The sequence below is a fragment of the Salvelinus alpinus genome, chromosome 14 (assembly GCF_045679555.1).
Source record: "Salvelinus alpinus chromosome 14, SLU_Salpinus.1, whole genome shotgun sequence".
NCBI lineage: Eukaryota > Metazoa > Chordata > Actinopteri > Salmoniformes > Salmonidae > Salvelinus > Salvelinus alpinus.
The window spans coordinates 55,576,524-55,592,658 of record NC_092099.1 but is presented as its reverse complement, the minus strand read 5'-3'; the positions used below and the strand labels follow the sequence as shown (position 1 = coordinate 55,592,658).

Below are 16,135 nucleotides of genomic sequence, written 5' to 3'. Positions count from 1 at the left end.
GTTATCAAGGCAAACACATCTGGGACCAGGCTATCACTGCATATCTTACATGAAGCAAATGAAACGAGAAGCAAGATGTTTCTGAATGTTATCCCTAAGATGATGTCCACTGAGTAGTAAACCAAGATACAACACTGACCCAAACCTGGGCTGTATATCCAGGTAGTTGGTTTCATGGCTGCGAGGAACAAACTTCACACACGTTTCAAGTAAGATGTCCAGCATTCCCATCTCTATGGTGATTCTATCCATGTCATCTGTCAATCAAAATTAAACTCCAACTGTCACTAATTCACAAACGCATAATTGGCATTAAAAAGTGTGAAGTCAAGTGTAGATCAGATCACGATTTGTCATGTAGAATCAAAAGCTAGAAGCTGAAATATGATAAGATTAAGAGTCATTTTCAATGGGAGTCATAACCTGAGTCTAACTTTACAATTTGGTGATAGCTACCTAATACACCTACTACCAATGTGCAGATACCTGCCATATTGTGAAGATCAGCTCACAACGGGTCATAGATACACGAGACAAAACAGAGAAATGTAAAGTTATAGAATCAGAAAGCCTTGAAGAATGTACAGATACTTGCCGTATTGTGGAGAGATAATGTAGGGAACATAGACAAATCCATCCACTGACTTGGGCCAGAGGCAGGAGTTACCAGGGCAGGTTATGGCGCTGCGGCTCTGTGTGTTGTAGGAGCTGGCAATGTCTCCTTCCCTGAAGGACAGGCCTCGGGCTCTAGGGCTGCCCTGCCCTGTCAAAGAGACATGATCACCGTGTTACTGCTGTGACTGGCCTCGGGCTCTAGGGCTGCCCTGCCCTGTCAAAGAAACATGATCACCATGTTACTGCTGTGACTGGCCTCGGGCTCTAGGGCTGCCCTGCCCTGTCAAAGAGACATGATCACCGTGTTACTGCTGTGACAGGCCTCGGGCTCTAGGGCTGCCCTGCCCTGTCAAAGAGACATGATCACCATGTTACTGCTGTGACTGGCCTCGGGCTCTAGGGCTGCCCTGCCCTGTCAAAGAGACATGATCACCATGTTACTGCTGTGACTGGCCTCGGGCTCTAGGGCTGCCCTGCCCTGTCAAAGAGACATGATCACCATGTTACTGCTGTGACTGGCCTCGGGCTCTAGGGCTGCCCTGCCCTGTCAAAGAGACATGATCACCGTGTTACTGCTGTGACAGGCCTCGGGCTCTAGGGCTGCCCTGCCCTGTCAAAGAGACATGATCACCATGTTACTGCTGTGACTGGCCTCGGGCTCTAGGGCTGCCCTGCCCTGTCAAAGAGACATGATCACCATGTTACTGCTGTGACTGGCCTCGGGCTCGAGGGCTGCCCTGCCCTGTCAAAGAGACATGATCACCGTGTTACTGCTGTGACTGGCCTCGGGCTCTAGGGACTGTCGTGTTACTGCTGTGACAGGTACTATAGTTAAACCATGTTACTGCTGTGACAGGTAATGTAGTTAAACCATGTTACTGCTGTGACAGGTACTGTAGTTAAACCATGTTACTGCTGTGACAGGTACTGTAGTTAAACCATGTTACTGCTGTGACAGGTACTGTAGTTAAACCATGTTACTGCTGTGACAGGTACTGTAGTTAAACCATGTTACTGCTGTGACAGGTACTGTAGTTAAACCATGTTACTGCTGTGACAGGTACTGTAGTAAAACCATGTTACTGCTGTGACAGGTACTGTAGTTAAACCATGTTACTGCTGTGACTGGTACTGTAGTTAAACCATGTTACTGCTGTGACAGGTACTGTAGTTAAACCATGTTACTGCTGTGACAGGTACTGTAGTTAAACCATGTTACTGCTGTGACAGGTACTGTAGTTAAACCATGTTACTGCTGTGACAGGTAATAGGGAATAGGGTGCACTACTTTTGACCAGGGCCCATGGGGATTAGGGTGCCATTTCAGACAGGGCCCTTCAAGCTTAATCCAGAGCTGGAGGAGGGTTTGATACATTATACATGCACAATATATCTCCTTCCCTGTTAACCCCTACCTAAAACACAGTATATCTCTCCATCCCCAAACACAGTATATCTCTCCATCCCCAAACACAGTATATCTCTCCATCCCCAAACACAGTATATCTCTCCAAACACAGTATATCTCTCCATCCCCAAACACAGTATATCTCTCCAAACACAGTATATCTCTCCATCCCCAAACACAGTATATCTCTCCAAACACAGTATATCTCTCCATCCCCAAACACAGTATATCTCTCCATCCCCAAACACAGTATATCTCTCCAAACACAGTATATCTCTCCATCCCCAAACACAGTATATCTCTCCAAACACAGTATATCTCTCCATCCCCAAACACAGTATATCTCTCCATCCCCAAACACAGTATATCTCTCCAAACACAGTATATCTCTCCATCCCCAAACACAGTATATCTCTCCAAACACAGTATATCTCTCCATCCCCAAACACAGTATATCTCTCCATCCCCAAACACAGTATATCTCTCCAACTCCAAACACAGTATATCTCTCCATCCCCAAACACAGTATATCTCTCCATCCCCAAACACAGTATATCTCTCCAACTCCAAACACAGTATATCTCCCCAAACACAGTATATCTCTCCATCCCCAAACACAGTATATCTCTCCATCCCCAAACACAGTATATCTCTCCATCCCCAAACACAGTATATCTCTCCATCTCCAAACACAGTATATCTCTCCATCCCCAAACACAGTATATCTCTCTCCAAACACAGTATATCTCTCCAAACACAGTATATCTCTCCATCCCCAGACACAGTATATCTCTCCATCCCCAAACACAGTATCTCTCTCCAAACACAGTATATCTCTCCAAACACAGTATATCTCTCCATCCCCAAACACAGCATATCTCTCCTTCCCTGTAAACTCCTACCCCAAACTAAGCAACTAATACAATACTTACTCCCATTGGTTCTCAGGATCCTGTCCATTGCATTCATTACTTCTGGACCCCTAAGCACCTCTATTATAAACAGATAGTAGAAGTGTGTTAACATATATTTGGAACCCTAACCAAATACAAAATCATGTTAATGAAAATATTTAAACAATTTACCCGAGTTTCCTCTTTTCAACCGTTTCATGTCTTGTATCACTGATGAATTCTGTGGGAGAAATGTACATTTCAGAAAGTATTACGTGAGAGAGGACCTCTACGGTAAGATTCCTTCTAAACTAAATGCAGCACTTACCTGGATAGGTAGAGCGGAGGTATGGGTCATCATGCCCAAGATGATTCCTACAGAGATCATGAGTTTCATGTCCTTGGGCCAGACTGGTCTCTGATCCAGATACTGGTCCTAACTCCACACCTATATAGACTAACTCCTCCCCCTCACCTCCTTGAGGTCTGCACTGATTGGTTACATGTTCTGATGTTACAGGATGAATCATAGCCCAGAACGTTGTCCCTCGTGTCGTCCTATGACATTAACATCTAATCCATTGATGACCCTTAACAACATCCTCCAGCTCGACCCCGTACTTTTACACATTCAGCACTTTCAGAGATGAGCAACACCCAAAGGTGTTCGTTGTCCCAGAACAGACATATTAAAACAGGTAAACAGTCATTTCTCAGATGTGTGTGATGCAACAACACGTGACACAGAAATACAGAAGAGCAACTGCAACTAAGTTGTCAATCAATCTTTATTAAAATGCTCCCATTATCTGACACCAGCGATTGTATTCAGTGGATTATAGGTTTCACTGTTTGATTGTTCTAATCCTCCAGGGTTTCTGTCAAAAGAGAGAGAGAGGAGAGAGAGAGGGAGAGAGAGAGAGAGAGAGAGAGAGAGGAGACACAGAGAGAGAGGGAGAGAGAGAGAGAGGAGAGAGAGAGAGAGAGAGAGCGAGGAGACACAGAGAGAGAGGGAGAGAGAGAGAGAGGAGAGAGAGAGAGAGAGAGCGAGGAGACACAGAGAGAGAGCAAGAGAGAGAGAGAGAGTGGACATGATCATACCTTTGTTCTATATTGACAACCTTTCAAAAACAAAATACAAAATGGGAGGAAATTAATACAAAATAATACCTCATTTAAAAAAAATAACTTTGCCTCAGAAATGTGAAGGAAATATTGTTAGCTACCAACCACATTTGTAGAGAATGTTAATCTTAATTTTGTCCAGTTGACTGAGACCGGTCCTCTGCCCCAGATGAGTTTTCTGGTTCGTCCTCTTAGGTTTGATGGTAGGATCTCCATCTTCTGAATAGGAATACCTGCATTTACACAAACGCCATCGTAAGACTTTCTTCACATATAATTCCATCTGATAATAGTGTGTGTGTGTGTGTGTGTATGTGTGTGTGTGTGTGTATGTGTGTGGTGTGTGTGTGTGTGTGTGTGTGTGGTGTGTGTGTGTGTGTGTCCTAGCTACATACATTCCAAAGTGCATGATGGAGTCGTAGTCATAGGGAACGTCCAGAGAGTTGGTTTTGAACTTCTCAAAGTTCCGTACGCGATCTGTTGATGGACAACACATATCAGTTGGTTGAATATATACTGAACGGACATTAAAATGACCACAAACCCCATCGTGTCAACCGCCTGTCTGTCTCACCCTTCCAAATGTTCTCCCACAGGACAGTGACATAGTTGTCGCGGTCGATGCGGGAATGTTCGTGCACGAAGCCCAGGGCGTGCATGAGTTCATGGGAGGCCACGCCAGACAACATACAGTCAGGAGACTGTAGAGATAAAGTCTGTCGGCCACCACGCTGCCCGAGGTACGACCAACACCTAAACAACAACAACAGATGTGCACACAGTTCCTTATCGAGAAGGGGAGACAAGGGCCGTCCGAAATGACACCTTATTCCTCTACATAGTGTTACACTGCATCATGTTCCCTCTACATAGTGTTACACTGCATCACGTTTCCTCTACATAGTGTTACACTGCATCACGTTTCCTCTACATAGTGTTACACTGCATCACGTTTCCTCTACATAGTGTTACACTGCATCATGTTTCCTCTACATAGTGTTACACTGCATCATGTTCCCTCTACATAGTGTTACACTGCATCATGTTTCCTCTACATAGTGTTACACTGCATCATGTTACCTCTACATAGTGTTACACTGCATCATGTTCCCTCTACATAGTGTTACACTGCATCATGTTTCCTCTACATAGTGTTACACTGCATCATGTTCCCTCTACATAGTGTTACACTGCATCGTGTTTCCTCTACATAGTGTTACACTGCATCATGTTCCCTCTACATAGTGTTACACTGCATCATGTTTCCTCTACATAGTGTTACACTGCATCATGTTTCCTCTACATAGTGTTACACTGCATCATGTTTCCTCTACATAGTGTTACACTGCATCGTGTTTCCTCTACATAGTGTCACACTGCATCATGTTTCCTCTACATAGTGTTACACTGCATCATGTTTCCTCTACATAGTGTTACACTGCATCATGTTACCTCTACATAGTGTTACACTGCATCATGTTTCCTCTACATAGTGTTACACTGCATCATGTTTCCTCTACATAGTGTTACACTGCATCATGTTTCCTCTACATAGTGTTACACTGCATCATGTTTCCTCTACATAGTGTTACACTGCATCACATCTCCTCTACATAGTGTTACACTGCATCACGTTTCCTCTACATAGTGTTACACTGCATCATGTTTCCTCTACATAGTGTTACACTGCATCACGTTTCCTCTACATAGTGTTACACTGCATCATGTTTCCTCTACATAGTGTTACACTGCATCATGTTTCCTCTACATAGTGTTACACTGCATCGTGTTTCCTCTACATAGTGTTACACTGCATCATGTTTCCTCTACATAGTGTTACACTGCATCATGTTCCCTCTACATAGTGTTACACTGCATCACATCTCCTCTACATAGTGTTACACTGCATCATGTTTCCTCTACATAGTGTTACACTGCATCATGTTTCCTCTACATAGTGTTACACTGCATCATGTTCCCTCTACATAGTGTTACACTGCATCACATCTCCTCTACATAGTGTTACACTGCATCATGTTCCCTCTACATAGTGTTACACTGTGTCTTGTTTCCCTTACAGAAGTAGTGGGCCCTGGTCTAAAGTAGTGCACTACACAGGGAATAAGGTATCATTTGGGACACACCAATGGATTCACACAATCTCATCAACACAGTACAAAGTGGTTCTCTCTCACCCCGACTTAGGCTGGATATCCAGGTAGTCCCTCTGATGTGTCCATGGAACAAAACGCACACAGGTACCTCTCTCCATGTCCTCCATACCTGACTTAATGATCCTCTGATCCAAGTCACCTGTGGAGGGATGAGAGAAACACATTTAAGAAGAAGACTGGAAAAGGAAAAGAACTTCAATCAGTCAACAAAATATTACTATTGTGTTTTCCACCAGCCCATATAGTATATATACAGTTGAAGTCGGAAGTTTACATACACCTGAGCCAAATACATTTAAACTCAGTTTGTCAGTTCCTGACATTTAATCCCCGTAAAAATTCCCTGTCTTAGGTCAGTTAGGATCACCACTTTATTTTAAGAATGTGAAATGTCAGAATAATAGTAAAGAGAAATATTTATTTCAGCTTTTATTTCTTTCATCACATTCCCAGTGGGTCAGAAGTTTACATACACTCAATTAGTATTTGGTAGCATTGCCTTTAAATTGTTTAACTTGGGTGAAACTTTTTGGGTAGCCTTCCACTAGCTTCCCACAATACGTTGGGTGGGACAAATGGGACAAAAAGCTTGTGGAAGGCTACCCGAAACATTTGACCCAAGTTAAACATATCTGAAACCCTGCTGTGTAGCCTGCAGGTAACTTACTGTAGTCCAATGAGAGCCTGTATGCAACATAGACATGTCCGTCCACTGACTTGGACCACAGACAGCTGCGTGCGAAACAGACCTTGGAGCGCCTCCCGGTAGTCACGGCGATATCTCCATCCCTGAAACTAGTGCCGTCTGGAACCTGGGCGGCTAAGGACGGCAGAGACAACGAGGGTGAATAGGAGCCATCCATACAGGTGTTTTATCCATTTTTTAAAAATCCATTTTAGAATAAGACTGTAACGTAACAAAATGTGGAAAAAGTCAAGGGGTCTGAATACATTCTGAATGCACTGTAAGACAGGGGAATTACACCAGATGGGGCAGACAGACCCCAGCCCCCCGGCACATAGACTATTGCAGCATAGATACTGGAGGCTGAGACGGGGGGGGGGGGGTCAGGGGACACTGTGGCCCCGGCCAACCAGGCAGGATATAACCCCACCTACTTTGCCAAAGCACAGCCCCCACATCACTAGATGGATATCAACAGACCCCCAATTTACTACCCTGAGACAAGGCTGAGTCTAGCCCACAAAGATCTCCTCCACCGCACAAGCCTGAGGGGACGCAAAACTGGACAAGAAGATAACGTGACTTAAATAGAGTATTGCGAAAAAAGATTGGCACGACGTGACGCACCTCTCCTAGGGACGGCATGGAAGAGCACCAGTAAGCCAGTGACTCGGCCCCTGTAATAGGGTTAGAGGCAGAGAATCCCAGTGGAGAGAGGGGAACCGGCCAGGCAGAGACAGCAAGGGCGGTTCGTTGCTCCAGTGCCTTTCCGTTCACCTTCACACTCCTGGGCCAGACTACACTCAATCATAGGACCTACTGAACAGATGAGTCTTCAATAAAGACTTAAAGGTTGAGGCTGAGTCTGCGTCTCTGACATGGGTAGGCAAATCATTCCATAAAAATGGAGCTCTATAGGAGAAAGCCCTGCCTCCAGCTGTTTCCTTAGAAATTCTAGGGACAATTAGGAGGCCTGCGTCTTGTGACCCTAGCGTACGTGTAGGTATGTACGGCAGGACCAAATCGGAAAGACAGGTAGAAGCAAGCCCATGTAATGCTTTGTAGGTTAGCAGGAAGCCAGTGTAGAGAGGCTAGCACTGGAGTAATATGATCAAATCTTTTGGTTCTAGTCAGGATTCTAGCAGCCGTATTTAGCACTAACTGGAGTTTATTTAGTGCTTTATCCAGGTAGCCGGAAAGTAGAGCATTGCAGTAGTCTAATCTAGAAGTGACAAAAGCATGGATTCAAGCTGTCCTTGAAACGGTCTTGATATGTTTGTCAAAAGAGAGATCAGGGTCCAGAGTAACGCCGAGGTCTTTCACAGTTTTATTTGAGACGACTGTACAACCATCAAGATTAATTGTCAGATCCAACAGAAGATCTCTTTGTTTCTTGGGACCTAGAACAAGCATCTCTGTTTTGTCCTTATGTCTGAAACACAGGCTTCCAGGTTTGACCATTTTTGGACTTCACCATGTTTCATTGAAATGTACAGCTGTGTGTCATCTGCATAGCAGTGAAAATTGGCATTATGTTTCCGAATGACATCCCCAAGAGGTAAAATATATAGTGAAAACAATAGTGGTCCTAAAACGGAACCTTGCGGAACACCGAAACGTATCATTGATTCGTCAGAGGACAAACCATCCACCAGGACGAACTGATATCTTTCCGACAGATAAGATCTAAACCAGGCCAGAACTTGTCCGTGTAGACCAATTTGGGTTTCCAGTCTCTCGAAAAGAATGCGGTGATCGATGGTATCAAAAGCAGCACTAAGGTCTAGTAGCACGAGGACAGATGCAGAGCCTCGGTCTGGCACCATTAAAAGGTAATTTACCACCTTCACAAGTGCCGTCTCAGTGCTTTGATGGGGTCTAAAATCAGACTGGAGCGTTTTGCATACATTATTTGTCTTCAGGAAGGCAGTGAGTTGCTGAGCAACAGCTTTTTCAAAACATTTTGAGAAGAATGGGAAATTCGATATTGGATATTTTAACATTTTCCGGGTCAAGGTTTGGCTTTTTCAAGAGAGGCTTTTTTACTGCCACGTTTAGTGAGTTTGGTACACATCTGGAGGATAGGGAGCTGTTTATTATGTTCAACATAGGAGGGTCAAGCACAGGAAGCAGCTTTTTCAATAGTTGGAATAGGGTCCAGTGGGCCATTACTCTTTTTGTGAATTTGTCGAGAGGTACAGGATTAAAAACTGTAGTGTCTCCATTGATCCTAGGTCCTGGCAGTTCTGTGCAGACTCAGGACCACTGAGTTTTGGAGAAAAATGCATATTCAGACATGGGAGGATGCAAACAGGCTAAACAAAATCATCAAGAAGACTGGATCTACTATCGGCACCAACCAGGACAAACTAGAGCCCATGCTGGTCCTCAAAAAGATTAGAACTATAGAGGCCAACACTAGTCACCTCCTCCACAGTACCTGGATCATCAAGTGATGTAACCAACACTAGCCACCTCCTCCACAGTACCTGGAGCATCACAGTGATGTAACCACCACTAGTCACCTCCTCCACAGTACCTGGAGCATCACAGTGATGTAACCAACACTAGTCACCTCCTCCACAGTACCTGGAGCATCACAGTGATATAACCACCACTAGTCACCTCCTCCACAGTGATGTAACCAACACTAGTCACCTCCTCCACAGTACCTGGAGCATCACAGTGATATAACCAACACTAGTCACCTCCTCCACAGTACCTGGAGCATCACAGTGATGTAACCAACACTAGCCACCTCCTCCACAGTACCTGGAGCATCACAGTGATGTAACCACCACTAGTCACCTCCTCCACAGTACCTGGAGCATCACAGTGATGTAACCAACACTAGTCACCTCCTCCACAGTACCTGGAGCATCACAGTGATATAACCACCACTAGTCACCTCCTCCACAGTGATGTAACCAACACTAGTCACCTCCTCCACAGTACCTGGAGCACCACAGTGATATAACCAACACTAGTCACCTCCTCCACAGTACCTGGAGCATCACAGTGATGTAACCAACACTAGTCACCTCCTCCACAGTACCTGGAGCATCACAGTGATGTAACCAACACTAGTCACCTCCTCCACAGTACCTGGAGCATCACAGTGATATAACCAACACTAGTCACCTCCTCCACAGTGATATAACCAACACTAGTCACCTCCTCCACAGTACCTGGAGCATCACAGTGATGTAACCAACACTAGTCACCTCCTCCACAGTGATATAACCAACACTAGTCACCTCCTCCACAGTGATATAACCAACACTAGTCACCTCCTCCACAGTGATATAACCAACACTAGTCACCTCCTCCACAGTGATATAACCAACACTAGTCACCTCCTCCACAGTGATATAACCAACACTAGTCACCTCCTCCACAGTGATATAACCAACACTAGTCACCTCCTCCACAGTGATATAACCAACACTAGTCACCTCCTCCACAGTGATATAACCAACACTAGTCACCTCCTCCACAGTACCTGGAGCATCACAGTGATGTAACCAACACTAGTCACCTCCTCCACAGTGATATAACCAACACTAGTCACCTCCTCCACAGTGATATAACCAACACTAGTCACCTCCTCCACAGTGATATAACCAACACTAGTCACCTCCTCCACCGTACCTGGAGCATCACAGTGATATAACCAACACTAGCCACCTCCTCCACATTGATGTAACCAACACTAGTCACCTCCTCCACAGAGATATAACCAACACTAGCCACCTCCTCCACAGTACCTGCCTGGAGCATCACAGTGATGTAACCAACACTAGTCACCTCCTCCACAGTACCTGGAGCATCACAGTGATGTAACCAACACTAGTCACCTCCTCCACAGTACCTGGAGCATCACAGTGATGTAACCAACCCTAGTCACCTCCTCCACAGTACCTGGAGCATCACAGTGCGATGGCAGACAGATTAATTTTACCCAGGGCCGAAACAGAACGTTTGTGCATATCTGCAGATCCTTTTTAAAACTCCATTGATGATATGCTGCTTGTAATGTCTGTGTCGATGTTGTGTTTTATGGTGTATTACTGATAATGTACATGGCTAAAAGTATGTGGACACCTGCTCGTTTAACATCTCATTCCAAAATCATGGGCATTAATATGGAGTTGGTCCCCCTTTGCTGCTATAACAGCCTCCACTCTTCTGGGAAGACTTTCCACTAGATGTTGGAACATTGCTGCCATAACAGCCTCCACTCTTTCCTGGGAAGGCCTTCCACTAGATGTTGGAATATTGCTGCGGGGACTTGCTTCCATTCAGCCACAAGAGCATTAGTGAGGTCAGACACAGAAACTACAATGTTACTATTTTATATTTTTGTGCCGGAGGCGGTCCTGCAAATGTTTGTCCAAATAAAGTGTCCGGGGTGAAACTAAGATGTTGCTAAACATGTTGTTCCTCTTCTTCTTCTGAGTTTTTAATTGGTGGACCACAACCAACTAACAGGTGCATACACCGCCCCCTACTGTACTGGAGTGTGAGGCCGGTCACAACCTATCTATATTCTCTTAATAATTGACCCTAAATTTAAGAAACACTTATAATAAAAAATGTACTCTTCGCTCAGGAACCTGGGAGGGGGAACCTCTTCATTCAATGCTCCCTGTAACATTTCTGCTGTAAAGTCCTGGAGATCCAGAAATCTATTTGCCACCTTCACAATGATTGACTAGTGCAATTTATCACAAAGTCCACCTTCTTCGCTGTTAGTGTGTCGGGATCCTTCTCCTGTATGGAATTCACTGCAGACTGTGGCACATCCACTACCATCTCTACTCCAGCTATTTCCACTGCCTCCACATAGGAGACCTGCTGGATGGCCCTGATCCTAGCTACTGTAACCTCCTTCATCCGTACAGGGCACTCCGGGAACGTGATTCCCATCACAATTACAACAACCTCCTTCATCTGACTCTTCAACTAATACATATTTATTCCTTCGACAAACACTTGCCAGGTGTCCAAACTTTTTACAATTGTAACACTGCAGCGGCTTCTGTACATATCGTCTCACTGCATATCTCACATAATCCAAGTTTTATATACATTGGGAGAACCATTTCATCAGACGGTAAAAATGATAGCCTTTGCTCCTTCTTTCCGTCGATCATTCAATTCAATCGACGTGCGTCTACCACTGTCCGAATGTTATCCCTAAACCACACAGCCTCTATGTCCAACGAGACGCCAGAGATGACATCTTTAACTGGTGCCCTAATCTGAAAATCATAACTTTCCACATCATACGTCGCCATCTTGTCGAGCCACAGAGCTTTCTCTTTTTATGCTTTTGACACAAACACAAAATCAGCATCATTCCTCTCCTAGTCACTCAAAACCGATTCCACTTTTCCCAGTTCGTCCTTCACCATATTCGAGACCGCAAACGGGTCACCCCCCCAAAAAAACATCTTTGCTTGCGAATTACACTCCAACTATAAACTGCTGTTAATTTCCAACTTCAGCCATTTTCACTCCCCATCGTCCCCTCATTCTCATGAAATAAAATAAAAAAAATTCTCACACTAAATGTCAATGCTTTCCGCCATTGCTTCTCCAAAGTAGAAGCTCTAGAAAGATTCTAGATTTTCAAACTTCCTCCTCACTTCTGGTAAACTTGTTAAGTACAGAGTTCGATTGAAATAGTTATTAAGAGTAAAACGTTTGGCAGGTAGCCAAGTAGCAACAAACAGTACAGTAGTACGGAGACAACGCGGGAGTGCTTTGCGTCACCGGTCACGTGAGTAGTCCACTGAGACAGGTGTGAATCACAGAACTGCTCTGATTCACGCTTGTTTTTTGCCTAGTGTAGACCTAGAGCAAAAGATGAAGGTTTTTCTTACCTTGGAACTCATTGGCCTCTATGATTTGATCCATCGCTGTCATCTCACTGCGGACAATGTGATCATCTGAAACATAAAAGGTGTTAATCGTGGTATTCTTGTACTATGAAATGTTAAGTAATATGTGTGTTGTTTACCTGAATAACTTTTGGGGAACCTTTTGAAGCTCACTGAGGTACTCTACAAAATACAGAGAAATATAATTTTCCTTTTATAAAAAAAAATGTACATTAAACAGTTTGTGTACAACAGGTTTAACTTGCACTAGTATTTACCTGAGCAGGTATGGCCCAGGTACAACAGATGTAAACCAACATGGACAGCAGGCAAGTCACAGTCAAGTCCATCATGAGAATCAGGAAATGTTGAGTACTGCTGGCATCAGCCTTATATACAGCAGCTTCTTGGGATGACTTTAGAAAAGTACCCATTATAGTGTTTTAACAACCTAATTGTAGAGCCTTCAACCTGTTGTTTAACATAATTACGGGTATTTCTGTTTGAGGCTTGGTGGGATACACCTGGTAAACATCAACACCATTCAGCACTGTAGCGTCATGTCTGTCGACATAACGATAATGACTCCAGCTTTGGAGTGTTATATTGAAGCAACAAGGCCAGAGGAGGTGTGGTATAAGACCAATATACCACGGCTAAGGGCTGGAGTGCCTGGATACAAACCTTAGCCGTAGTATATTGACCACATACCACAAATCCCAGAGAAACATGATTGCTATTATAAACTGGTTACTATTGTAATTAGAGCAGTAAACAAGTCTGCTTTTGTGTCATACCCGAGGCATACTGTCTCATATACTGTACTACAGCTTTCACCCAATCAACATCCAGGGCTCGAACGACCCGGTTTATAATATTAGGTGATAATTAGCTGAAATTAGATGTTTGTATTGTATTGGTGCTGTAGTGGAAACACTCTTTAGTTTGTTCTTTACAACATAGAGGTTTGTTCTTTACAACATAGAGGTTTGTTCTTTACAACATAGAATTTATAACATAGAGTTTTGTTCTTTACAACATAGAATTTACAACATAGAGGTTTGTTCTTTACAACATAGGGTTGTTCTTTATAACAGAGAGGACAGGATAGACAGACTGGTAGACCACTATTGGTGGATAGAGGACAGGATAGACAGACTGGTAGACCACTATTGGTGGATAGAGGACAGGATAGACAGACTGGTAGACCACTATTGGTGGATAGAGGACAGGATAGACAGACTGGTAGACCACTATTGGTGGATAAAGGACAGGATAGGCAGACTGGTAGACCACTATTGGTGGAGAGAGGACAGGATAGACAGACTGGTAGACCACTATTGGTGGATAGACAGACTGGTAGACCACTATTGGTGGATAGAGGACAGGATAGACAGACTGGTAGACCACTATTGGTGGATAGAGGACAGGATAGGCTAGACATATAAACCTATATATTATTCTATCCTATATGTTATTCAACATTACATGCTATTAAGTCCTATATGTTATTCAATCACTTCACCACACCGTGAATGAACAGCTAAACTCTAAAATAGAACTTGGTTTCATTTGAGACGCCTGCTGCACTGTAAATCCTGCCTCTCTGGTTGTCGCGAGCCGACAACCCCACACGGTTATCTGAACGATGAACGAGGAGAGATGAATCACTGATAACTAACTAAAAACTCAGAAAGCATAATTTTGAGGTCATATGAATTTAACATTTTAACTACTCGGCCGTTTTCAAAGTCATGTGCCCTGACCTAGCTACCTGCTATTGAATGCATTCTACATGTCAGCAACATGTATAGCTATAGGCTATTGAGCAGACTAGTAACATTATACAATTTAAAATATGATATTCTGTTCTTTTGAAATACAATTCATTCATTTGTTTTGTTTGATGCTAACAAAATAAATAAAATGTCTGTGTGATGGTGTAGAACACTTGAATTATGTTTGAATTTGTTTAATATTTGTACATATTTATTGTTTATGGTTTTATTTACAAAATATTTTAATATATTCACAAATACTTTTATTTGTGAGTTAACGTTCAATATACGCACGGATCGTGGTAGACACACTTACAGAATTGTGGAGCGATGGGTAACGATGCTTCGAGGGTGGCTGTTGTCGATGTGTGCAGAGGGTCCCTGGTTCGAGCCCAGGTTAGGGCGAGGAGAGGGACAGAAGCTATACTGTTACATATGCACTAGGAAATGTGATCTGTCAACAAGTAGATAAATTGAGCGGTAATAAATAATAGTAGTGTGTGTAAACTGCAGGCTAAAGTTAAATCCTCTATCGTCATAACTCCTCTTTCACATAACTCCTCTTTCACCCCAGCTGCCAAACTAACCCTGATTCAGATGACCGTCCTACCCATGCTAGATTATGGAGATCGGCAGACCACCAATGCTCCTTATAGGACACATCACTGCACTCTATACTCCTCTGTAAACTGGTCATCTCTGTATACCCGTCACAAGACCCACTGGTTGATGCTTATTTATAAAACCCTCTGAGGCCTCACTCCCCCTATCTGAGATATCTACTGCAGCCCTCATCCTCCACATCCTCCACCCGTTCTGCCAGTCACATTCTGTTAAAGGTCCCCAAAGCACACACGTCCCTGGGTCGCTCCTCTTTTCAGTTCACAGCAGCTAGCGACTGGAATGAGCTGCAACAAACACTCAAACTGGAGAGTTTTATCTCAATCTCTTCATTCAAATACTCAATCATGGACACTCATACTGACAGTTGTGGCTGCTTTGTGTGATGTATTGTTGTCTCTACCTTCTTGCCCTTTGTGCTTTTGTCTGTATAATGTTTGTATCATGTTTTGTGCTGCTGCCATGTTGTGTTGCTACCATGTTGTTGTCATGTGTTGCTGCCTTGCTATGTTGTTGTCTTAGTGTTGGGGTGTCTCTCTTGTCGTGATGTGGGTTTTGTCCTATATTTTGTATTTATGTTTTAATCCCAGCCCCCGTCCCCGCATGAGGCCTTTTGGGAGGCCGTAATTGTAAATATGAATTTGTTCTTAACTTGCCTAGTTAAATAAAAGGTTAAATAAATCAAATCAAAATACAAGTAAGGATGGTCTTTTAGCGCCCCGTACAGGTAAGTTTAAGAATGTGCAGAATGGGAGAGTTCCAGGTGTATTTAACGTTCCTGTAGCAGGACCCGACACTGAAGACTGCTCCAAAACAGAAACCATCCCAAGGAGAAATATGAGTTTCTCTGACCTGACTTCACCCTCCGACGTTTCTTCCATGAGCGAAAACCAACTCGAGGTAAAAGTAGATTATTCCGATGCTAGCTGATGTTTCTGAGCAAACGTGTCA

The 16,135-nt window shown here is 43.7% G+C and overlaps 2 protein-coding genes across 3 annotated transcripts in view; one reads left to right on the top strand and one right to left on the bottom strand.

Moving 5' to 3' along the window:
- Positions 1 to 3,686: 3,686 nt before the first annotated feature.
- The window catches only part of hce2l2 (high choriolytic enzyme 2-like 2), a 12,795-nt gene continuing 346 nt past the window's right edge, over positions 3,687 to 16,135 (bottom strand). Inside the window, exons 1-9 of one of the 2 annotated variants that reach the window (XM_071341910.1) lie at positions 14,880 to 15,205; positions 12,926 to 12,968; positions 12,789 to 12,854; positions 6,883 to 7,035; positions 6,237 to 6,354; positions 4,616 to 4,794; positions 4,437 to 4,518; positions 4,147 to 4,274; positions 3,687 to 3,794 (exon numbers count right to left, since the gene is read on the bottom strand). In XM_071341910.1, the coding sequence (XP_071198011.1) occupies positions 3,778 to 3,794; positions 4,147 to 4,274; positions 4,437 to 4,518; positions 4,616 to 4,794; positions 6,237 to 6,354; positions 6,883 to 7,035; positions 12,789 to 12,831 (720 nt within the window). In that variant the 5' untranslated portion in view covers positions 12,832 to 12,854; positions 12,926 to 12,968; positions 14,880 to 15,205 and the 3' untranslated portion in view covers positions 3,687 to 3,777. Of the gene's footprint in view, positions 3,795 to 4,146; positions 4,275 to 4,436; positions 4,519 to 4,615; positions 4,795 to 6,236; positions 6,355 to 6,882; positions 7,036 to 12,788; positions 12,855 to 12,925; positions 12,969 to 14,879; positions 15,206 to 16,135 lie in introns of those variants that run through there. The other variant, XM_071341908.1, reaches the window with a different exon arrangement.
- Positions 15,886 to 16,135, top strand: part of LOC139539120 (uncharacterized) — an 8,241-nt gene continuing 7,991 nt past the window's right edge. The window contains exon 1 of the mRNA XM_071341911.1: positions 15,886 to 16,084. Within this exon, the coding sequence (XP_071198012.1) occupies positions 16,022 to 16,084 (63 nt within the window). The 5' untranslated portion in view covers positions 15,886 to 16,021. The remainder of the gene's footprint in view (positions 16,085 to 16,135) is intronic.